The following is a 26,359-nucleotide window of genomic DNA, read 5'->3' as shown; positions in this document are numbered from 1 at the left end:
AAACCATGATGCTCCATCCACCATACTTTACAGTTGGGATGAGGTTTTGATGTAGGTGTGCTGTGCTTTTTTTCTCCTCACATAGTTCCTTCCCAACAACTTAACTGTAGTTTCATCTGTCCACAGAATATTTGGCCAGTAGCGCTGTGGAACATCCAGGTGCTCTTTTGCAAACTTCAGACGTGCAGCATTTTTTTTTGGACAGCAGAGCATCGTCTCTGGTGTCTTCCCATGAAGACCATTCTTGTTTAGTGTTTTACGTATCGTAGACTCGTCAACAGAGATGATGTTAACATGTTCCAGAGATTTCGGTAAGTCTTTAGCTGACACTAGGATTCTTCTTAACATTGAGCATTCTGCACTGTGCTCTTGCAGTCATCTTTGCAGGATGGCCACTCCTAGGGAGAGTAGCAACAGTGCTGAACTTTCTCCATTTATAGACAATTTGTCTTCCTGTGGACTGATGAACATCAAGGATTTTAGAGATACTTTTGTAACCCTTTCCAGCTTTATGCAAGTCAACAATTCCTAATCTTAGGTCTTCTTGGATCTCTTTTGTTCGAGGTATGGTTCACATCAGGCACTGGTTCTTGTGAATATCAAACTCAAATTGTGTGAGTGTGTTTTATAGGGCAGGGCAGCTTTAACCATCTCCAATCTCATCTCATTGATTAGACTCCAGGTTAGCTGACTCCTGACTCCAATTAGCTTTTGGAGAAGTCATTAGCCTAGGGGTTCACATACGTTTTCGAACCTACACTGTGAATGTTTAAATTATCTATTCAATATAGACAAGAAAAGTACAATAATTTGTGTGTTATTAGTTATAGCACACTGTGTTTGTCTATTGTTGTGAAGATCAGATCACATTTTATTACCAATTTATGCACTGTAATTCTAAAAATCTGTTTTTGCTTTTCATTATGGGGCATTGTGTGTTGATTTTTTATTTAATCCATTTTAGAATAAGGCTGTAACGTAACAAAATATGGAAAAGGTCAAAGGGTCTGAATACTTTCCGAATGCACTGTATATACAGAAGTATGTGGACACCCCTTCAAATTAATGAATTTGGCTATTTCAGCCACACCCGTTGCTGACAGGTGTTTAAAATCGGACATGCAATCTCCATAGACAACATTGGCAGTAGAGTGGCCTTACTAAAGAGCTGTGACTTTCAACCTGGCACAATCCTAGGATGCCATCTTTCCAACAAGTCAGTTTCGTCAAATTTCTGCTCTGCTATAGCTGCCCCGGTCAACTATAAGTGCTGTTATTGTGAAGTGGAAAGGTCTAGGAGCAACTGCGGCACAACTGCAAAGTGGTAGACCACACGAGTGTTGAAGCGCATAAAAATTGTCTGTCCTCAGTTGCAACACTCATACAGAGATCTAAACTGCCTCTAGAAGCAATGTCAGCACAAGAACTGTTCGTTGGGAGCTTCATGAAAGGGGTTTCCATGGCCGAGCAGCCGCACACAAGCCTAAGATCACCATGCACAATGCCAAGCATCAGTTGTAAAGCTCGCCACCATTGGACTCTGGAGCAGTGGAAACGTGTTCTCTGGAGTGATGAATCACGCTTCACCATCTGGCAGTCAGACGGACAAATCTGTCAAGAGCAAGTGTTGGTTCAGGAAAGTTTGTGTGTAGTGTGATAATTATCCTCATACAAATGGCATATGTGACTCGTTTCAGGAAACTAGGTGTATGTCTCACGTCACTAATTTACAGGATTGGCATTTGAGCGTAAACATCAATTTTTTATCAAAATGCGTTTCTTTGCAGAAATGCAAAGAACATGAACATGTTTACTTTCATGAGCCTTAATAACAAACTTGTATCCCATCTGTAAATATGATAAAATGGGTAAATTATGAGCCTAATTGGTTTAGCCACGGAAAAAGTCAGGAAGCTTCCCGCTAGCCATGATTGGCTGAGATAATGGATGGGCTGGACATGCCGAGAAATGAGTTTGGATTGGTGTGCCATGTAGCATGCTCACGGAAGAAGTTGACCAAGTTTTAAAATCAGTGTAATGCCCGGTGGAAGCAGAGTATAATAGCTAAGGAGATCGTAAGAGAGTCTAGCTATCTACATTCTCTGATATAAGTTTCTAATTTTGTCAGAAAGTTGTTTTCATTGCAAGTTAAAGCGTACCGTTAGCTCACTAGCTAACGCTAGCTGGCTGGCTCGCTAGCTAACGTTACGTGATCTGTGTAGTACTATTATTCGTAACTCAGAAATCCATTTGCATTGCTAGTTATAGCCTAATGTTAGCTGTGAGAAATAAACTTTGATTTTAATTGATACAGTGTTTACCAGAGACGGTAATGTGAAGAACATGACCTGCACTAAAGTCAGATAAGGATATAGGCCAAGGACTAGATAGTGTATTTTTGCTACCACTTTCAACACTTTAACTTAGTTTGTATACTACACTACCTTAATCTGTTTAGCACATGGCCTCACGTGAATCCTTAAAAAGATGGGTGGGGCTAAGGCTTAAGAGGGTGTGAACGATGCTGAATGGGTGTAGACAAAGAAGAGTAGGTATACAAAAACATTCAAGAACATTCTCTCAAAAGTGGGGTTACAAGTTTATCAACTTTCAAAGCTGAATTACTTTCCCATTGTTCCTCAACTGTAGTGTATTATATACAATTTTCTAGCTCTGAGTCTTTACTTTCATCCAATGTAAAAAACACAATTTCAAATTTTGCTACATAAGACCGAATTTAGCCGGTCGGTCACATGCAGAAAACAATGTAGTTCATTGTACATTGTTCCAGAGAAGAGGAGTGTGTGCTGGTCTAAGCAGAGACATTCCCCTGACTGACAGTCAGACGACTCAGCCTGAACAGAACAGCCTCCTGGGACAGGACAGTGGGCGTCATCACAGCTGCATGCTGGGACAGAGAAGATTATGATGCCTGCTGAGTGCATGTTACCATTGTCCCAGAGGGCTCTTGACAATGAAAACAATAACCCTCACTCTCTTTCTGCCTCGTTACCATATCTATCCCACATATATAAACATTCACACAGAAATACTCTCATGAACGCGCACACACACACACACACACACACACACAACCCTCTCCACCTCAGTTATACAACGGCAGCAAATTCAAAATCCGACACTCCCTCTCTCAATCCACTGGGGATTTACACATATTCTTACCACACATTAGATCTGACAGATCTGCAATGCTGCACTCAAAACACACATCACTCGCTGCTAAACAAGCACAAACACTGTCTTCACCCTTTACCCTGTCAAAAGCACAATTATTGTCATCACTCATCTCTGAGCCCAGGGAAAGTAAACAGAAGTTGAAAAGTGAAAATCAACCATGAGCACTGAGCACTTGATCATAAAGCAAATAACTCTTCCTTGGCTGAGCTGCCATATTTAATCAAGCACTGTCCAATAAATCATATGTACGTATGCCCACTACGTAACATATTAACTGGAGTTACCCTTTTCTCTGCTGATGACTCCTGAACACTGAGATACATGCACATAATAATGTGTGTTCAAAGGGCAGAACGGGAATAGCTGGCCTTTTTAAGTTAAGGTTCAGCTAATGACGTCCGACAGCCAGAATGCCCCATGGCACCGATTGCTGTATAAGGGCAAAGGTTACCCATGTGGAATCCCTGTGATTATTCCCCTGTTCTGTATCTATAAACAGTGGGGTCAGAAATTATTGACAACGTTGATAAAGATGAGCAAAAATGACTGTATAAAATAAATAATTCAAATACTGCTAACATTTGGTTCCTTGGAAGTTGGTTTCACAAAAAATAAAAGAAGCCATACCTGACCGTTAAAACATAACCTTTTTAAAACATTCTGAGAACAGAAGTGAAAATGTTGCCTGTTCTGGAAACGTTTATTTTTAGGTTGCAGGGAGGATTTGAGAATGTTTTTTTTCTCTGGTTGCTTGAACATTTTCCTGGGAGGTTTTATTAAACGCTCTGAGAATGAAATTATCATTTATTTGGAGGTTTTTGAATAACTTCCTTACAACTTTCAGTGATTATTTTTTTTTATTTTTACCTATACAGACTTTTGATGACACTGCTAGCTTATTTTGGGTTAACTTTTTGGGGATTCCAAGCACAGATAGAACACATGAAAATGTATTTCCTTAGGCATGAACCATGCAAACACTTTTCTTATTATTACACGGCATCAATGAGATTAAAAACTATAATCTTCTTTTCTTTATCCATGGAATTAGTCCACTGTGCCACCAGGATAGAGCTTAAATGCCTTGTTTTTTTTCTGCATACAAAGCTGTTCATTTTAGTCTATTCAAACAGACCCCATTTCAAACAAAACAAGCACTCATTAATATCAGGTGTGGCCAATTAGGTGTGGCCAATCAGTGGAGGCGGCTAACACACCTGAACACACTTAAGTAAGATGGCATCGAAGAGGATGGCTGATGTTTTACATGCCCGTAACCAATTGTGCTATTTTCTTAGGTTTTTTTTGCGTTGTTTGTAACGTATTTTTTAAAACTTATTTTGTACATAATGTTGCTGCTACCGTCTTTATGACTGAAAATAACTTCTGGACATCAGAACTGGGATTACTCACCATGAACTAGAAGAAGCTTTTCCGTTAACGAGTCCGACGAGAAAGATATACTGCTCTCAGGTCCAGATCCCCATCATTTGCGTGAAGAAAAGACGGAGGAAAAGAGGACGCAGATCGGGCTGCCTTTTGAGAATCCGTAGGAGAGCGAGTAAACTCCCACTGCCATCAATTATACCTGCTAACATGCAATCATTGGAAAATAAAATTGATGACCTACGATTATCCTACCAACGGGAACCATCAAACAAGCAAAGTGTCAATACAGGATTGAGATTGAATCCTACTACACCGGCTCTGACGCTCATCGGATGTGGCAGGGCTTGAAAACTATTACTGACTAAAGAGGGAAACCCAGACGAGAGTTGCCCAGTGACGCGAGCCTACCAGATGAGCTAAAGGCCTTTTATGCTTGCTTCTAGGCAAGCAAAACTGAAACATGCAAGAGAGCACCAGCTGTTCTGGATGACTGTGTGATAACGCTCTCGGTAGCCGATGTGAGCAAGACCTTTTAAACAGGTCAACATTCACAAAGCCAGCGGGCCAGACAGCTTACCAGGACGTGTACACAAAGCATGTGCGGACCAACTGGCAAGTATCTTCACTGACATTTTCAACCGCTCCCTGACCGAGTCTGTAATACCTACATGTTTCAAGCAGACCACCATAGTCCCTGTGCCCAAGGAAGTGAAGGTAACATACCTAAATGATTACCGCCCCGTAGCACTCACATCAGTAGCCATGAAGTGCTTTGAAAGGCTGGTCATGGCTCACATCAACAGCATCCTCCCGGATACCCTAGGCCCACTCCAATTCGCATACCGCCCCAACAGATCCACAGATGACGCAATCTCAATCGCACTCCACACTGCTCTTTCCAAAAGGAACACCTATGTGAGAATGCTGTTCATTGACTAAAGCTCAGCATTCAACGCCATAGTGCCCACGAAGCTCATCACTAAGCTAAGGACCCTGGTGCTAAACACCTCCCTTTGCAACTGGATCCTGGACTGCCCCCAGGTGGTAAGGGTAGGCAACCACACATCTGCCAAGCTGTTCCTCAACACTGGGGCCCCTCAGGGGTGTGTACTTAGTCCCCTCCTGTACTCCCTGTTCACCCACGACTGCGTGGCCAAACACGACTCCAACACCATCATTATGTTTGCTGACGACAACAGTGGTAGGCCTGATCACCGACAACGATGAGACAGCTTATAGGGAGGAGGTCAGAGAACTGTCAGTGTGGTGTTAGGACAACAACCTCTCCCTCAATGTGAGCAAGACAAAGGAGCTGATCGTGAACTACAGGAAAAGGCAGGCCGAACAGGCCCCCATTAACATCAATGGGGCTGTAGTGGAGCAGGTCGAGTGTCCACATCACCAACAAACTATCATGGTCCAAACACACCAAGACCGTCGTGAAGAGGACACGACAAAACTTTTTCCCCCTCAGGAGACTGAAAATAATTGGTACGGGTCCCCAGATCCTCAAAGTTCTACAGCTGCACCATCGAGCGCATCCAGACCGGTTGTATCACCGCCTGGTATGGCAACTGCTTGGCATCTGACCGTAAGGCGCTACAGAGGGTAGTGCGTACGGCCCAGTACATCCCTGGGGCCAAGCTTCCTGCCATCCAGGACCTATATACTAGTCGTGTCAGAGGAAAGCCCATAAAATTGTCAGAGACTCCAGTCACCCAAGTCATAGACTGTTTTCTCTGCTAACGCACAGCAAGCGGTAACAGAGCGCCAAATCTAGGACCAAAAGGCTCCTCAACAGCTTCTACTCCCAAGCCATAAGACTGCTGAACAATTAATCAAATGGCCACCAGACTATTACATGACCCCCCCCCCCCGCCATTTGTTTTGTACACTGCTGCTACTCGCTATTTATTATCTATGCATAGTCACTTCACCCCTACCTACATGTACAAACTACTCTAACCTGTACCCCCGCACATTGACTCGGTACCGGTACCCCATGTATATAGCCTCGTTATGGTATTGTGTTACTTTTTTAATTTTTTACTTTAGTTTATTTGGTAAATATTTTCTTAACTCTTTTTGAACTGCACTGTTGGTTAAGGGCTTGTAAGTAAGCATTTCGCAGAAAGGTCTACACTTCTTATATTCGGCGCATGTGACAAAGTGTCACGCCCTGACCTTAGAGATCCTTTTATGTCTCTATTTTGGTTGGTCAGGGCGTGAGTTGGGGTGGGCATTCTATGTCCTTTTTTCTATGTTTGGTATTTCTTTGTTTCGGCCGGGTATGGCTCTCAATCAGGGACAGCTGTATATTGTTGTTGCTGATTGGGAGCCATACTTAGGCAGCCTGTTTTCCTTTGGGTTTTGTGGGTGGTTATTTTCTGTTTAGTCATTTGTTACCTGACAGATCTGTTTGGCTGTTGTCTTTTGTTTATTTTGTAAAGTGTTCTCTTTTTCCATTAAATTACAAAGATGAGCACTAACCACACTGAGCCTTGGTCTACTCCATTACAGAACCACCCACCACAAGCGGACCAAGCAGCGTGGAGAGGAGGACTGGACATGGGAGGACATCCTGGACGGCAAGGGATCCTACACTTGGGAAGAGATCCTGGTCGGAAGGGATCGCCTCCCATGGGAACAGGTAGAGTCACTCAGAAGAGCGGAGGCAGCAGGAGAAAAGGACCAACGGCAACGGTATGAGGGAACACGGCTGGCAAGGAAGCCCGAGAGGCAGCCCCCCCAAAACATTTTTTTGGGGAGGGCACACGGGGAGTGTGGCAGAGTCAGGTTGGAGACCTGAGCCAGCTCCCCGTGCTTACCGGAAGCAGCGTGGTACTGGTCAGGCACCGTGTTATGCTGTGAAGTGCACGGTGTCTCTAGTGCGCGCTCCTAGCCCGGTGCGCTATAGGCCAGCCCCCCGCAAGTGCCATGCTAGAGCGGGCATCGAGCCAGGATGGGTTGTGCAGGCCGTGCGCTCCACACCTCCAGTGCGTCTCCAGGACCCGGTCTATCCTGTGCCTGCTCCCAGAGCCAGGCCTCCTGCATGTCTCCCCAGCCTGGTGAGTCCTTTGCCTGCGCCCAGAGCCAGGCCTCCTGCAAGTCTCCCCAGCCTGGTGAGTCCTGTGCCTGCTCCCAGAGCCAGGCCTCCTGCATGTCTCCCCAGTCTGGTGAGTCCTGTGCCTGTGCCTGCTCCCAGAGCCAGGCCTCCTGCATGTCTCCCCAGCCTGGTGAGTCCTGTGCCTGCGCCCAGAGCCAGGCCTACGGAAAGTCCCCGTCCAGAGCTTCCGACGACAGTTCCCCGTCCAGAGCTTCCGGCGACAGTGCCCCGTCCAGAGCCTCCGGTGACAGTGCCCCGTCTAGAGACGGCCCACAGTCCGGAGCCTGCCGAGACGGCCCACAGTCCGGAGCCTGCCGAGACGGCCCACAGTCCGGAGCCTGCCGAGACGGCCCACAGTCCGGAGCCTGCCGAGACGGCCCACAGTCCGGAGCCTGCCGAGACGCTCCTCAGCCCTGAATCGCCGGCAGCCAGAGTCGCCCGCCAGCCGGGCGCAGCCAGAGTCGCCCGCCAGCCGGGCGCAGCCAGAGTCGCCCGCCAGCCGGGCGCAGCCAGAGTCGCCCGCCAGCCGGGCGCAGCCAGAGTCGCCCGCCAGACCATCACAAACCTTTGCAGATGCACAACTGAGAGTATCCTGTCAGGCTGTATCACCGCCTGGTACGGCAACTGCAACCACAGGGCTCTCCAGAGGGTGGTGCGGTCTGCCCAGCCACGGCCTGTTCACCCTGTTATCCTCCAGAAGGCAAGGTCAGTACAGGTGCATCAAAGCTGAGACGAGAGACTGAAAAACAGCTTCTATCTCAAGGCCATTACACTGTTAAATAGCCATCACTAGCCAGCTACCACCCAGTTACTCAACTCTGCACCTTAGAGGCTGCTGCCCTATATACATACATGGAATCACTGGCCATTTTAATAATGGAACACTAGTCACTTTAATAATGTTTCCATACTGCTTTACTCATGTGAATACTCTGTATTTTAGTCAATGCCACTCCGACATTGCTCGTCCTAATATTTACATATTTCTTAATTCCATTCTTTTACTTTTAGATTTGTGTATTGTTATATACTACTGCACTGTTGGAGCTAGGAAAACAAGCATTTTACTACACCCGCAATAACATCTGCTAAATATGTGTATGTGACCAATAAAATTTGATTCGATTTTTTTGAGTTTTGTTGATGCTGATAACGGAATGTATGTTTTTAAATAACATTCTTGTGGTTTTTATGGAAAAATTGCTTAATGTTCTTCGAACAATTTGAGAACATTACTGTAAATAGAACCATGAGGAAACATTATGATGAAGTACTGAAAATCCCACAGAAGAATGTTGTTTCTTAACGTTCTCTGAACTATTAGAGAACATTCCCAATGTCAAACCAGTTGGAGAACATTACTAGAACATTACCAACATTTTTATTAAATTTAACCATGTTGGACATTTTTAGGAAACGTTCTGTTAAAGTAATGAAATGCCAAGAAAATGTAGTTTCTTGCACTGAGATGCAGTGCCTTAGACCGCTGCGCCACTCGGGAGATTAAGGACTGCCCTCTTCAATTCAAACCAGTTTTTAAATGTCGAGTGACTAAGCTGGCCATTGCAAAATTATTTTGTGGCCAATAAACCATTTCTTTGTGGATTTTGATGTGTGCTTGGGGTTATTGTCTTGCTGGAAGATCAACTCCTGACAGAGGCATCCAGGTTTTTGGCTAAAACGTCCTGATACTGGGTAAAGTTCATGATGCCGTTAACCTTAAGGGCCCCAGGACTATTGGAAGCAAAATAGCCCCATAACATCAAAGATTCACCATATTTTAAAGCAGATGTGGCTTATTTTATGCTCATGTGTTCTCATTTTGACACCAAACCCACAACTGGTGTGCGTGGCCAAAGAGCTCTATTTTCATGTCCTCCAAAAAATGTAAATGCCTGGAGTTTGCTAAACGGCGTGTGTGTGTGTGTGGAGAGCTAGTTCTCCCGGTCTCTCTCTCTGTTCTGTCAAATATCCTACCAGATGGTGTTCAGTCCCTCTCTCAGAGGAAATGCTCTGTCCTACAGTAAATAATGAGAGCCCTCTACCTCACCCAATCTGTTCCTCTCTCCCTAAATCTGTCACACTAGGACTGAATGAGAGGAATAGACTAAACCACTGAATCACCATGTAGTGACGCCTCATGGAATGGGGTAAGGGTGAATCATAGAAAGAAAACTACACCCACTTTAGACTGATGAATGAAAAGAGTTTATCTGAAAGCACATAATCACAAGCATCACCTGCTGCAACTCTCCATAACTCTACCTCAAAGTTGTATATTCATGAGCACCAACTGGCCTGCTACTAACTCTCCCCAACTCTACATGTAGACTTCCTCTGCTTTTGAGTATGCCATGACTGTCCGTTTAGGCACAACCCAGGTAGAGACAGACAAATTCTACTTAAATAGCCCTGGACACAAGACAAGACCTGAGATGGTATCTGACTGTTCTTCTCCACACTGCTTTGTTTGGCTTATGCAGTATAGCAGCCATGTGTTAGACACAGAACAGGCCACTGTCCCATCGCCCTGGGTCTGGTACTGCTGCGTGGCTCTGCACACACAGGCTTCTTATTTTCTCTGCCTCATCATATGACCACTGTGTTTAGACAGTCATGCTGCACTCAGTTTAATGGCCCTTGGGATCCATTCATAGCTTCATACAGTACCCACCTATAAAATACCAGTACACCCTGTACAAATATTTAATATGTGGTTGTACATTTGTTTGTATATTGCATCATAGGTGTATGAGTGATACACAGTGTGCTATAAAAAGGAGTTTATGACTCACGTCCCCATGGCCTAAGGTAATCTCTTTCTCAGTACAGAAGGGACATCTCTTTCTCAGAGCTACTCAGCATTATCCATAAACCCGCATCTGTGCAGAAAGAGGGATATAATGGAGTATCATATCTCTAAGCTCTTCTTTCACACGCACATGTCACGCCTTGCAGTGTTCCCGCAGAGCTGCAAGGCTGTGGTCAACCTCATTTGCATTCTGTCCAATCACTCCAATCTTCCAGGTGTCATTTATTATCAGAAGAGCCGTTTGAAATTCTTACATTGGAAATTCAATTTACTTTCTGAATTGCCTGAATGTGAATGGAGTTGACCCCAACCCTGCTGTGTTGTGTTGTGCTGTGTTGTGTTATCATAACAGGGCTGCATGGCAGTATAATGGCAGTGGGCCTCAGTGAGCTAGCTGCCTCGCTCAGCTGGCACTCTGTCACTAAGACCTAATAAGTAGATTACACCAGCAACTGCTTAGTGGACCAGGATAAGAGCATGCTGAGCTAATGAATATTCATTAAGTGATACTGTAACTGTACACAACCACCCAGGTAACCTGTGGAAATACTACATCACACTGACTCAGGCTCCATCCATGGCATTTACAGGCGTCATCAGAAGACGACTGAGTCACAGAGACTAGACCATAGAGTCCAGTAGTAATAGGATATCTGTGGTCTAGAGACACAATGCCTTCGGAAAGTATTCAGACCCCTTGACTTTTTCCACATTTTGTTAGGTTACAGCCTTATTCTAAAATGTATTTAATCGTTTCCCCCCCCCTCAACCTACACACAATACCCCATAATGGCAAAGCACAAACAGGTTTTTAGAAATGTTTGCTAATTTATAAAAAAAATTAAAAAATATATAATATCACATTTACATAAGTATACAGACCCTTTACTCAGTACTTTGTTGAAGCACCTTTGGCAGTGAGTCTTTGTGGGTGTGACGTGAAAAGCTTGGCACACATGTATTTGGGGAGTTTCTCCCATTCTTCTCTGCAGATCCTCTCAAGCTCTTTCAGGTTGGATGGGGAGCGTTGCTGCACAGCTATTTTCACATCTCTTCAGAGATTTTTGATCGGATTCAAGTCCGGGCTCTGACTGGGCCACTCAAGGACATTCAGAGACTTATCCCGAAGCCACTCCTGCAATGTCTTGACTGTGTGCTTAGGGTTGTTGTCCTGTTGGAAGGTGAACCTTCGTTCCAGTCTGCGGTCCTGAGCATTCTGGAGCAGGTGTTCATCAAGGATCTCTATGTACTTTGCTCCGTTCATCTTTGCCTCGATCCTGACTAGTCTCCCAGTCCCTGCCATTGAAAAACATCCCCACAGCATGATGATGCCACCATCATGCTTCACCGTAGGGATGGTGCCAGGTATCCTCCAGACGCGATGCTTGGCATTCAGGCCAAAGAGTTAAATCTTGGATTTATCAGACCAGAGAATCTTGTTTCTCATGGTCTGAGAGCCTTTAAGTGCCTGTTGGCAAACTCCAAGCAGGCTGTCATGTGTCTTTTACTGAGGAGTGGCTTCCGTCTGGTCACTCTACTACCATAAAGGCCTGATAGGTGGAGTGCTGCAGACATGGTTGTCCTTCTGGAAGGTTCTCCCATCTCCATAGAGGAACTCTAGAGCTCTGTTAGAGTGACCATTGGGTTCTTCAATCAATTGAATTTACCACAGGTGGACTCCAATCAAGTTGTACAGTTGAAACATCTCAAGTATAATCAATGTAAACAGGACGCACCTGAGCTCAATTTAGAGTCTCAAAGCAAAGTGTCTGAATACTTATGTAAATAAGGTATGTTTTTTGTTATTACATTTGCAAAAATGTCTAAAACCCTATTTATGATTTTTAATTATGGGGCATTGTGTGTAGATTTTATTTAATCCATTTTAGAATAAAGCTGAAACAAAATGTGGAAAAATTCAAGGGGTCTGAATACTTTCTGAAGGCACTAAATATAAAACACACACACACACACACACACACACACACACACACACACACACACACACACACACACACACACACACACACACACACACACACACACACACACACACACACTGCAGGCCTTGTCCCAGCTTGACTTCAACAGCCTGTCAGATAACATCAGGGACAAGTTGATACTAGAAACAAGGTCTCTTCAGCCACATGGGTAGGTGTGTGTTGTTTCCCAGGCTCATTGACCGGGCTCAAACCAGGTTAATGCCCCAAACCTGACCCGTGCCGTATGTTGGGTGTGGAATGGGACCTTTCTCTGTGCCAGGCACTGCAGTGCCCAGCATGCCACACAATCTGATTATACCATTGTGAGCCTCAACCCAGTGGGCAGACTGCCACTGGTCAGTTGCACACACAACACCAAGGCCACCCACGTGCAATAGGTCAAAATATTTGGGATTTTACAGTAGTTCCACTGCCTTGCAAGCCAATGACCTTGTTTTGATCTAATTATCAAAATGTGTGCCAGATGTGTTTGAGGTTAATCAGCCCGTATTAACCAGAGGGATAAAACAAAAAAATCTGCTCTGATTTACTTGAGCTTCCACTACAAATGTAGGTGAGCACTGTCCAAGCATTATTGCACATGCCCACAGTGACACACATAGGACTGATCAGAGAATATACTGTGGCTCCACTGATCAGAGAATATACTGTAGCTCCAGATATCAGAGAATATACTGTAGCTCCAGTGATCAGAGAATATACTGTAGCTCCACTGATCAGAGAATATACTGTAGCTCCACTGATCAGAGAATATACTGTAGCTCCACTGATCAGAGAATATACTGTAGCTCCACTGATCAGAGAATATACTGTAGCTCCACTGATCAGAGAATATACTGTAGCTCCAGTGATCAGAGAATATACTGTAGCTCCACTGATCAGAGAATATACTGTAGCTCCACTGATCAGAGAATATACTGTAGCTCCACTGATCAGAGAATATACTGTAGCTCCAGATATCAGAGAATATACTGTAGCTCCACTGATCAGAGAAAATACTGTAGCTCCAGTGATTGTCACCAGTGTCCCGGCTACAATAGTCTCTATTTGAGGTGTGGAAGTTAAAGCCAGGTACTGGTGAATGTGGTGGTTGTGTTGTGGTTGTGTCTTTAGTTTCAGTGCACATGCCTAAACCCCTGCGGTCCCTCTGCAGTGGAAAGCCCACTTAGCTTTTGGCACCTGGCAGGCTGAGCTGGAGCTGGATCTCAGAGGAGTCTGACCCAGTTAGGGGCTGGCACACTCTCAGCACCACACTGCATACAGCCCAGTCAGTATGACTGTAGTCTGTATTACCAGCCCTGCATGGGTCACATGGCTGCTTGAGAACAGGCTCAACTATATGTTCTATAGTATGTAGCCAGAGGGGATATTATTTACTTTGCGTAGCGCTGATCTTCATTCTTTCACATGGCCCATCAGCAGTTATGATTAAGGAATGTACATGACCATGCATCTGCGCACTAGAAGAGTGTTGTGCCAAGATGAGGTATGAATCTGATTTGAGTCCCTCTAAACTGTGATCCTGTCAGGTGTTCCCTGGCCAGTGGCCATTACCCAACAGGTCTAATAGGGCTACTGGATTACTCACTGCTAAAAACCCAAGGAATAACTCTGCACTCGCTCTTCTACTATCGCTCAGTGTTCTGCTAGGGTGTTAATGACACCGCACCATAACACTTTCCACATGTTAAGATGTCATGGTGCATTTTCACAATAACAGCCCATTTCCCTGTAGCAGATGAATGAGGTGCAACAGGTGTTCATATCGGGGGCAGACCAGGAGTGTGTATTTGGGGCATGCTTAGGTCTGGAATACTACAGGACTGGAGACATTGTACATTTTACTCTCGCTGCACTACTCTCCACTGATTTAATTTAATTGAAGAACAATCCAGATACAACCCTGTCTGTCTGCGGCAAACAAACCAGATTAAAAACAATATCAGTGGGCAGACAGGCTGAACTGTAAGTGGCAAACCACAATCCTCCTACCCTGACAGAGACAACTATCCCCCTGGCTCTAGGCTTTAAAGATGGAATTCGCAGTAGGGGGAAACAGCGCCACTGGCCGCCCCACCACCGTTGTTATTGTTGCCGAGCTGAGGTAAAAAATGAAAAATATAAAGTGTGATACATATTGTGCTCTCCTATCGCGCGTGCATCGTTGTTGAAAGTAACTTGTTGTTGTAATATCGCAAACAGACATGGCTGTTTCCCTATTAAGGATTCCAGCTTTAAGCCCTGCATGTACACAGCTTCACTGTCCCTGCCCTGGATTAAAGCCCTGTGTGGATTGCTTCAACCACACCGCCCATCCACACACAAATTACATTTCCATTCCAGATTCTATGCAGCCCAGAGAGTAGTCCATCTGTTCACGTTTGTGTGTGTATGTTGGGTGAGCTAGAGGAATGCCTGCCTGACTGATAGACCCACAGGCAGTACCACAGACACACCCATGTTCATCTCTCCAGCTTTATCTTGGTCTCAGGGGATTTATGGTAATTCTGTGTAGCTCAATGGCTTAGCCTTAGAGGGACCTGAATCTATATATGTGGTCTTACGGGCAGAATAAAAACAAATTTAACTCAGTGAATCATGTATTTGTCTGCAAAATGAGTCACATGCAAACAATGTTCTATTTATTTTATCTTCACATTTCTTTATCTCATTGCATCACTTGACCCTTCCTATGAAGAAAACAGCCAGCCAGCCAAACAGCCATACAGACAACCAGATGGACAGACAGACCCCCTGCCCACCCAGTCCCGGTCCCCCATTTGTCTTACCTACTGCCGGAGCGTCATACTCCTCTCCCAGCAGGATTTCTGGGGCGGAGTAGGCCAGCGAGCCACAGCTTGTCATCAGCATGGTCCCGGGCTTGAAGAGGTTGCTGAAGCCGAAGTCGGTCAGCTTGACGGTCCCCTGCTGCCTGAAGAACACCACGTTCTCTGGCTTGAGGTCTCGGTGCACCACGTGGAGCCGGTGGCAGTAGGAGATTGCTCGGACAATCTGGGCGAAGTGAACTTTAGCCGTGTCCTCAGCCACGCCACCCTCGTGGCGCAAGATGTAGTCATACATGTCTCCTCCATCGCCCAGCTCCAAGATGAGGTAGAGCTTGTTGGCAGTGTCGATGACCTCGTAGAGCCGCACCACATTGGGATGCTGCACCAGCTTCATACAGCGCACCTCCTGCAGCAGGTGGCCCGTCGCCATGGCGTCCAGCTTGGTCTTGTCGATCACCTTGACCGCCACCAGCTGGCCTGTGAAGACGTGGCGTGCCAGCTTGACAACAGCGAAGTGGCCTTTACCCAGCGTGCGATCCAGGTCATAGAGGCCGGCGATCTTGCCCTCGTAGCCGCTCTTGGAGGCAGCCATGTCTGGGTGGGGCAGGGCAGAGACGGGGTGAGGGGAGTGGTGTGCTGGTGCTGGAGACAGTCTCAGTCTGGATGAGGGGCCTTGGAGGGGTCTTGAAGCTCTATGGAGGCTCTCTCTACTGATGCATTACCTGGACAAACAGAGAGATGTGAAACAGTTGTTGTGCTTGATATCAAACAAGATGGAGGAGGATTTTAGTGCAGATTCGTATGTGAAATGGGGTGTTTGAAATAAACTAAAACCTATATACTTTGAGCCTTATCTCAATGTATTGTAATTTGTTCAGCCTTGCAGTCTGTTGCAGCTAGGGTCCTTATTCGAGTGCGAGTGCTCTGATCAGTGGTACAGACTGAGTGCTCATTGTGTGGACTGCCATTACAGTACTGCTACGGTAACACACACACATTATGCAACGGCTTTCAACAAGCTATTCATTGTAGAGGTCTATACATTTGTGCAAACTATATTACAATATGAACAGAATCTACTTTTACAATCTTGAAACTAATTTTAGTAGTCATAGTGGCCATTGTCAATTTATGCAATAGAGAATTTAAGCTTCAGAACGGTTACCAAAATTTCCTGGCTGCACTTCATTCTCATTTCCAGTTTCTCACACAGACTGTCCCACCATTGAACCTATACGTGCACATGCGTGTGTGTACAGTAGGCCTACACAGTGACCTGACAGACAGGTTAGGGAAGTGTTCCTATCAACATCAGGGAGTGGAAGCATCAAGCAGGAAGTAGCCTCATCGACAAACACAGACAGTTGAGGAGGCCATGTTACGACAACAATTTTTTTTTTTCTGTGACACCTTATGCCATTAAAACAATCTCAAATCCCTTAATGGCATCATAAACACCCAAGCAACCTTCTGTGCCTCACAAGTTGCAGCGGTCCAAGAATCCCAGAGGACTTTCGAAGGAAGCAGGAAAGGAGGCAGAAAGAACAACAGAACAGGCGTCACTATTGTAGTGCTCTAGGCATAGATACACATAACTGTGAGGATAATAGCCAGGACAGGAGAGAGGAAAAGCTAGAATAAACAGAGATTGAGTTGGGGAAGGGCCCGATGGAGGAGGGTGGCAAATACAGACAAGGTTGGAAGGGATAAAGGCTATGGATGTTGAGTGTGTTTAGGGAATTAGTGGCAGGGAGTCAGATAACAGCAATCCTAAAAAATGGTATGGATCAATATCTGTAATGGGATATCGTAATTTGTTTCTGTGGGTGCAAGTGTGAGTGTATCGGGGTGTGTGTGTGCATGCGTTTGTGTGTGTCTGTGTAACTGAATGGTTAAAGAGCAACTACCCCTAAACTTCTCATTTATAAAACAGTCTGTGGCATTAATATGTGGCATTAATTAGACTACAAAAGTGTAAATAGGATAATTTTGGTCAAAGTCAGTCTCATCCAAAACAGAGTTTGTGAGACTTGTGATCGTGACTGCCTCACAATGTAAATTAAGGTTGGGTTTGGTTCAATCCCGCCCACACCCACAGCTGGCAGCACACAAGTAATCATCAATTCGGGGTGCAGATACCCGTGGTAAATTCAAATTTGGGTTGACTTTGGATATCCCTATGGGGCTAGTTAGGGACCATCGGTCAATTACACAATATACATTGGACAATATGTTAAAATTCCAATAGCGTTAAATTTCGATGACTTAAAAACATCAAACCAACTATAAATTGTAGAAATGCATATACAAATATTGAATGCATTTAATGAGAACTAAAAGGTGAACAACATGAAAATATTGCCTCATTTACATTGTGTAGTTTTATTGACGGTCCCTAACTAGCCCTGGAGAAATGCTATCTAAAGTCAAACAAACTTTGCCACGGTCGCACACCTGCCGGCTGAAGCTAATTAGCTAAATCATTTGGCAAACTCTTCCCACTTGCAAACACACACATCAAACCAGACGCCGAGACCAAAACACACATTTCTTAATGAACCATATCTAAAAACGAGGCCAAATCAGGAAGTGCAGTCACCCTTTAATGAGAAGCAGAAGGGTTGGAGTGTGTCTGAGTGCAGAGTCCTTGGAGGAGCATGTGCAGACAGACACAGAGCTCTGTCTGCAGAAATCAATGCTGCTAATTATTGACCTACCCACAGTCTGATGGGCGTCTGATGGCCAAGTCTCAGGACGCTCGCTCTCTCTGCAGCATAGCAGACACCCAGACCTTCAGCCAACAAGAAACAGTCTCATAACATAACTTGTGTATAATGCTAAAGAAACATAACAGTGGATCTTCATATTTACACTGTATTTTTGTTACCACTGCAAAGCTGGACAACTGAACTTATAGCTAACCTACATGAAACATTGTGGGAATCCATTAGGGTTAGGTGGTATTATTACCAGAAGTGCACACAAAGGGCGCTATTTTAAAAACCTAAAAATTATTAGCTCTCTCATAGTTATACTTAACTTATAAGCAGTGGCGCAGCACGCCCCCCCTAGCGGGAGCTGTGGGAGTCCGTGCTGTGCCACCAAAAATTATAAAAGAGCAGTGTCCCCGACCCCAAAAATAATACAAATAAAGCTTTTGTTTTTTTGCACAAAACAATTTAAGCAACAAGGATCTTGATCCAGGAGGAGATTTAATGTCTCTGCTGTAACCAAGAAGCTTGATCTTGACATCTAGCCACTGAGCAAACCAAATGCATAGCTGGAGGCCTGAGCTGGATATCATTTATTTGACACGTCTTAGATTTCTTATAGTTATATACTTAACATAGTTAGGAGTGGCGTAGCATGCCCCCCCGGGTGCCCCCAAATTTTAAAATGTTAAATGTGTTTTTTTATGGTATTGAAAATCATACCGTTGGTAATTCAAAATATACCGTTTATACCATATACTGAGGTACCAGCCAAGCCTAGAATCAATCATTGTTAGCTGAACTGTGTATACATACACTAGAGCTGTGTTCGAATACTCATACTAACCTCACTATTTGTGAAGTAAATTGAGTATGTAGTATGGTTATTGGTCATAGTATGGATACAATTAGCCAAAAGTTCCCGGATGTCGTACTAAATTCGCTAAAATACGAAGTATACAAGCAGTGGACACTATTTCCATGCTTTTAGGCCCCATAATGCAATTATTCAGAAAATGAGCGTAGCTTCACAACGTTTTCAGATTTTAAGAAAAAGGCGGAAAATATGCAGCCGAAGTCCGACGAGAGCATATACAAATTCATTGCTTTAACGAATTATGATCAGTGTTAAGACAACATTGAGCGACGTAATGCCTTTTCACATAAGTTACACGTTATGTTGGCTGACAATTTGTTAGCTATGCTATCCTTACGAACCGCATAGCATATCATTACAGCAGTATGTACCGGTGTTAGCTAGCTACCTAAAGTAATGTTAGTTGGCTACTAATACATCAGACCTTCCAGTATATTAAATATATGCTAACTAACTACCCAACGTTGATTGACTTGATTATTCATGTCACGCTTAGCTAAGTGGTATAGTTGTTGTGCGTTCTCAATGGACATTGTTAATTCGTTCTGGCTATCTACTCTGATTTCAGAGCACTCTCGTCTGAGTGTGCCAGAGCGCAGAATAATTCAAATCTAATTTTATTTGTCACATACACATGGTTAGCAGATGTTAATGCGAGTGTAGCGAAATGCTTGTGCTTCTAGTTCCAACCATGCAGTAATATCTAACAAGTAATCTAACAATTCCACAACAACTACCTTATACACACATTGCTGCGCCTTCTTCACCACACTGTCTGTGTGGGTGGACCATTTCAGTTTGTCCGTGATGTGTACGTCAAGGAACTTAAAACTTTCCACCTTCTCCACTACTGTCCCGTCGATGTGGATAGGGGGCTGCTCCCTCTGCTGTTTCCTGAAGTCCACGATCATCTCCTTTGTTTTGTTGACATTGAGTGTGAGGTTATTTTCCTGACACCACACTCCGAGGGCCCTCACCTCCTCCCTGTAGGCCGTCTCGTCGTTGTTGGTAATCAAGCCTACCACTGTAGTGTCGTCTGCAAACTTGATGATTGAGTTGGAGGCGTGCATGGCCACGCAGTCATGGGTGAACAGGGAGTACAGGAGAGGGCTGAGAACGCACCCTTGTGGGGCCCCAGTGTTGAGGATCAGCGGGTTGGAGATGTTGTTTCCTACCCTCACCACCTGGGGGCGGCCCGTTAGGAAGTCCAGGACCTAGTTGCACAGGGCAGGGTCGAGACACAGGGTCTCGAGCTTAATGACGAGGTTGGAGGGTACTATGGTGTTAAATGCTGAGCTGTAGTCGATGAACAGCATTCTTACATAGGTATCCCTCTTGTCCAGATGGGTTAGGGCTGTGTGCAGTGTGATTGCGATTGCGTCGTCTGTGGACCTATTGGGGCGGTAAGCAAATTGGAGTGGGTCTAGGGTGTCAGGTAGGGTGGAGGTGATATGGTCATTGACTAGTCTCTCAAAGCACTTCATGATGACGGAAGTGAGTGCTACGGGACGATAGTCATTTAGCTCAGTTACCTTTGCTTTCTTGGGAACAGGAACAATGGTGGACCTCTTGAAGCATGTGGGAACAGCAGACTGGGATAAGGATTGATTGAATATGTCCGTAAACACACCAGCCAGCTGGTCTGCGCATACTCTGAGGATGCAGCTGGGGATGCCGTCTGGGCCGGCAGCCTTGCGAGGGTTAACACGTTTAAATGTTTTACTCAGTGAAGGAGAGCCTGCAGTGAAGGAGAGCCCGCATGTTTTGGTAGCGGGCCATGTCAGTGGCACTGTATTGTCCTCAAAGCGAGCAAAGAACTTGTTTAGTTTGCCTGGGAGCAAGACATCGTGGTCCGCGACGGGGCTGGTTTTTCTTTTGTAGTCCGTGATTGACTGTTGACCCTGCCACATACCTCTCGTGTCTGAGCCGTTGAATTGCGACTCTACTTTGTCTCTATACTGACGCTTGTTTGATTGCCTTGCGGAGGGAATAGCTACACTGTTTGTATTCGGTCATGTTTCCGGTCACCTTGCCATGATTAAAAGCAGTGGTTCGCGCTTTCAGTTTTGCGCGAATGCTGCCATCAATCCACGGTTTTTGGTTGGGGAAGGTTTTAATAGACGCTGTGCGTACAACATCACCGACGCACTTGCTAATAAACTCGCTCACCGAATCAGCGTATTCATCAATGTTATTTTCCGACGCTATGCGGAACATTTCCCAGTCCATGTGATCGAAGCAATCTTGAAGCGTGAAATCCGATTGGTCGGACCAGCGTTGAACAGACCTGAGCATGGGCGCTTTCTGTTTTAGTTTCTGTCTATAGGCTGGGAGCAACAAAATTGAATTGTGGTCAGATTTTCCGAAAAGAGGGTGGGGGAGGGCTTTGTATGCGGCGCGGAAGTTAGAATAACAATGATCCAAGGTTTTGCCAGCCCGGGTCACGCATTCGATATGCTGATAAAATTTAGGGAGCCTTGTTTTCAGATTAGCCTTGTTAAAATCCCCAGCTACAATACATGCAACGTTAGGATATGTAGTTTCCAGTTTACATAGAGTCAAATGAAGTTCTTTCAGGGCCGTCGATGTGTCTGCTTTGGGGGGGATATACACGGCTGTGATTATGATCGAAGAGAATTCTCTTGGTAGATAATACGGTCGGCATTTGATTGTAAGGAATTCTAGGTCAGATGAACAAAAGGACTTGAGTTCCTGTATGTTGTTATGATCACAATCATAAGGCATACACCCCCGCCCTTTGTTTGTTTCTGTCTGCGCGATGCGTGAAGAAACCAGGTGGCTGTACTGACTCTGATGACCTATCCCGAGTGAGCCATGTTTCCGTGAAACAAAGAATGTTACAATCTCTTGCTATGCTAGCAAGAGGTTGCACAGCAACAGCATCAACTTCTGGTAGACAGGCAAAGCGCTAGTATTCTCAACTAAAAGGATACCGTTTGTTTACAGTATACTAAAATGAACTAATAGTATATAGTATGTTGTATATACTCATTAAGTAAGTTTGAATACCCATACTAACACATCACTGTACACAGAAAGGCAAACTCACTTGTGCATTCAAATGAACACAGCCACACAAACACAATGTGTGTGTGACTTGCCTCAGGATCTGTCCTTGGAATAGAGCTTTTATGTTACCATCTGAGAGATGCAGCAGCAGTTATGTTAAACAACACTCAGTGGACAAGCTGTGCTGTGGTAGACTGTAAAAGAGAGGGGGAGTGAGAGAGAGAAAGAGACAGGAGGGAGAGATGAGAGAGAGAGAGAGAGAAAGAGAACAGGAGAGAACAGAGAGTGAGAGAGTTAAGGATAAGGCCATCCTCCTATTCACTGTGGCTTTCACTGCCTCTCTTGTCAGTTACCAAAGCAGAACAGGTCTTAAACAGACTGCTGCTTCCTACAGGGAGCAGGGAGGGAACAACACTGTTTCCTTCCGATAGTGTTCACACAGGGAAAAGGCTTCCGCTGGGGAGATTACTTTTACAGTTATAAAAACACACACCGACAAACTAACACATACATACACTCTCACGCACACACCCACACGCCTGCAGGTGCACACATACACAAATAAACAATGCCAAGGCACCATGATTTTAGTACACTCAGCATATTTCTTTGCAAACAAAAAGGATCTCACATCTTGAGCCAATGGGTGAAAATATCTATTGTGCTGGTGCTAGCTGAGCAGAAAAGGCAGAGAACACATTCTACCTAAGTGAACATTCCAGACAAACAACAATAGGAGGGCCACACTTAAAGATGCACGCAGGGATCTTAAGCACAAGAAATGTGTAACATATTGCACAAATTGAGTTCGTAACATATCAAACTAATTGCAAAATAAAACGGATGATGTAGTACACGATTGAATGACACAGCACACAAAAAAAGGGGACCCATTTTGGCTCAAGTGCACCACTTTCAAAACTACTGGCTGAAATTATACAAAAGTTTGATAGTGCATCTTTAACACAAGGACAAGGGTGAATATGATCCATGCACTGCCACACACACACACATGGTACAGCTGGGTAGGATTATGGTGTGAGAGAAGCATAACGAGAGAGGTGCAAGGGGATGACTCATTCGGTTTCTTATCAGAGGGTAGAGTAGAGAGTGAGAGGATAGGGATGGAGAGGGGAAAAGGGAGGGAGGAGGAAATGGAGTCAGGATAGTGAAGGGAAAAATGGAGGGAGGGGTGATGGAGGAACAGAGTGGGGTTTCCTTAGGTATGATCTCATCTCACTTGTTCCCATCATGCAATATTCAACATGGTGAGGTCCACGTGGGAATAGGGGAGCAGAGACTTGAGAGAGCACTCTCTTCTGAATTCTCAATTCACTCATTACAACAAAGTAGATTCAATTCCACACTCATTCCCAGCATTTAAACTCATCACATATTTAACTCCTCCATTACCTCTGTCTCTCCCTTTGTATGGAACAGCATTTTAATATTAATAGAAATACAATTGGGAGGGGAAGGACAGTGTAGAGTGGGTTGTGTCTTAAATACCCTTATATCGGTCTATCCTTGTCTTCCTTCCCTCATGACTAGGGCCCAAAGTTTGGTCATGGACAGTTAAATCAATATGGTGGACACCTATCCAGTCCTTTCACCGATCCATGGTAATGAGAGAGCGGAGTTGAGGACAGCATGGCTCTCAAGGTCTACCGAGACACATAGTTAGTTGATGTGTTGAGCAGCACACGCTCTGTTCCCTTATGCAGCAGATCGAAGCACTAACAGAGGCTGTGTGCTGAGACTGACTGCTGCAGGGCCTGTGTGACCTGGCTGCTCTCCCTTCTTTCCTGTCCCCTCTCTCTCTCCCAGGCCCTCCCCATGACCCAGGGGACACAGCGCAGGCAGAGGACAATCTGTCTCGTCCCGCAAATGTTTTAAAAAGAAACTGAGGACAAGATGGTCATAAGCAGTAACTTGTACACATGCCAACGAGCCCTCACACACACATGCACTCTGACTGTATACACACAAACACATGTTTGTTCCCTCAAACTCTGTAGGTTCGCTTTAACTTTCCTCTGCTATTCAATCACCCCATCTGTATTCCTGTCCACCCTCTCCTTCTCTCTCCCTCTCTGGTTGGTGGTCCTGTGATGACTCAGAGTTGACCCATGCTCCATGGTTTCCCTGGAGAAGCCAAGGCAATAAAAAGACAAGGTGCAGGCCAGGATCCAGCTCTCTTGTTACAGTAACGACCAATAGGCTACAGAGTTATCAGTGTTCACACAATGCACTGTGAGATCCCACCGGACTTGCTACCCCCCTAACAAAGGACAACACACACAGAACACATGAACAATAATTTTACCCATCATCATCATCTTTCATTATGGGATCATGAACATCAACAGTTCTTTACATGCATTAAAGCATTAAAAGTTTCAGCTAAACTTGAATAGGAATCTGGGTAATAGAGCGGATGGATCGATCATCAGTCAGTCAGTCAGTCAGTGTAATTTTCTGTGAAATCTGCGAGCGCATATGGCTAGATATCAAAATGCAAATAACAAATTGTCCCATTGTCCCCACAGAGATTAATACAAGCAGTACAACAGCCCAGCGTAAACACTTGCTTTCGACTGGTAAACTTCCACTCCGCAACTGCAGTCCTGAGTTCGCAAAATACGCATCTACTACGCATCTGATGAAATGCACAAAAATAGACATGTAAACATCCGCGGTCTGACAATAACATTCTAACCAAAGATGATGATGCTAAAATTGCTAAAAGAGTGAGAATATTGCTACCTTAAAAGGTTACAAAAATAACTTACCATTGAGAGGAAAATGCGTTATCCTTGAGGCTTGTGGAGCGACCTGCCTCTGTAAACAGCTTGGCACTTCTTGCTATTCCAATACTACTTGATGAGTTAGAATCGAAAAGCTATTGGTTTCCAATATTTTCCCGACGTCCTGTTGTGTTCACTGTGCCAGTTGCGTGTGTATGCCCCGATGTCTCCGAAAGGACGAGGCAACAGGGATGGATGGTCGATGCTGCGAGTGCGCTTCTGCAGTATTCGCGCATTCATTCACTGTCTGATCGGCTCTGAGCGCTGGCCTGCTACTGACGTCAAAGCATTCCAGCTCACTCGCGTCCTCTGCGGCCGATGTTCTCTCCCAGTGCGCGAGAGGAAGGGCTGAGGGCCTATACAGGGAAAAAATGTCTGTTCTGAAGTCAAGAGAGGAAGACTATTATGCAATGCAACAGCCAGCGTGTCACTGTCTATAATTAGGTAGGCTGAGGAAAGCAAGAAACAATGGGAATAATACCATTACTCACATATTTCTATGGGTTGAGGCATAGTGGCCTATTAGTGGAGGCCTTTCAACCACATCGCATTAGGTCTACTGTAGCCTTTAGCAATGATTCATAACTACAAAGGCTTTTTACAAATGGTAATTCTTTAGAATGCCTTTGCAGAGAAATAATGAAAACACGTTCTCTTTAGTCAGTATGGCTACTGTAGCCTATGATACATGACACGAGATTATCTTCAGACACCTGTAACAGATGTAATCAACTTGTTAATATAAGTACATATTACACAACATAAGCTCAGTTGTAAATACCCAAGGAGGAGGACAGATAGTCCTGTAAACAAACTGAAGCCGATGAGCAGAGTGGAAAGAGAGAGCATTTTTATCATCCCAGAGGCATTGATCAGGTCTCTGAACATATTTGGCCCAGGCAGCAGAGAGCTCTGGTCTGTGGTGTTGGGACCTGTGCCACACAGACTGACAGCTTGTCCGCTAAAAGCTATTCTGGAACCAGTGGAATAAGAAGGGTATCAGATACTGCCACAAATAACCCTCTCTCTCTATTGATCCTGGTTGAAGGGCCCCCAACCGAGCCCATCTCACTGCAGGCCACTGACCCACACTGAAATGTGAAAATCCATCATCACCATTGACAAGTGTATTGACAAAACTATGTACTGGGGCTATAATACAAAACCTACCAGCAGCACAGCTGAGAAGCCAGATATTTTGATTGATTTCATCTTGGGAAAAAGGGAGATATCTCATTCCAATTATCTGCTGTCTCATATGACCAGCGGACATGTCACTAGAGCAAAAACCAGAGCTTTCTAAATAGAATGGCTAGCTACATAAACAAGTGAAAATATAATAGTACTGTCCCTTGCATCTGACTATAGCCTACTAGATGAAGAATAGCCTTGAGGAGACTTGTGGTACCATACTCCCATCTAGTGGAACGATGCTATCACTATAGGCTTCTTTCCTATGACAATTGCGTTTATAAATGCATCACCATTCAATGTGTCTCTTTGACTTTGGCCAAATTGATTAAAAAGCTTGGCTTACTTAAAAGGCTCACAGTAACAAATTGATAGCTATGGTTTTTGTTCATATATATGGCCATGTCTTACAAAACTTGGTTACAGTCGAATGGATAGTAGATCATACA

At 44.8% G+C, this 26,359-nt stretch overlaps 1 protein-coding gene across 2 annotated transcripts in view; it reads right to left on the bottom strand.

The window, feature by feature from the left end:
• snrkb (SNF related kinase b) overlaps positions 1-25,189 on the bottom strand; it is a 34,062-nt gene extending 8,873 nt beyond the window's left edge. The window contains exons 1-4 of one of the 2 annotated variants that reach the window (XM_029757924.1): positions 24,705-25,189; positions 21,953-22,106; positions 18,012-18,085; positions 15,298-16,016 (exon numbers count right to left, since the gene is read on the bottom strand). In XM_029757924.1, coding sequence (XP_029613784.1) covers positions 15,298-15,886 — 589 coding nt within the window. In that variant the 5' untranslated portion in view covers positions 15,887-16,016; positions 18,012-18,085; positions 21,953-22,106; positions 24,705-25,189. The remainder of the gene's footprint in view (positions 1-15,297; positions 16,017-18,011; positions 18,086-21,952; positions 22,107-24,704) is intronic. The other variant, XM_029757922.1, reaches the window with a different exon arrangement.
• Positions 25,190-26,359: the final 1,170 nt, after the last annotated feature.

This window comes from Salmo trutta, chromosome 7, assembly GCF_901001165.1.
Source record: "Salmo trutta chromosome 7, fSalTru1.1, whole genome shotgun sequence".
Lineage (NCBI taxonomy): Eukaryota > Metazoa > Chordata > Actinopteri > Salmoniformes > Salmonidae > Salmo > Salmo trutta.
The sequence above is the reverse complement of the archived record's forward strand: the minus strand, read 5'-3'. Positions and strand labels throughout refer to the sequence as shown.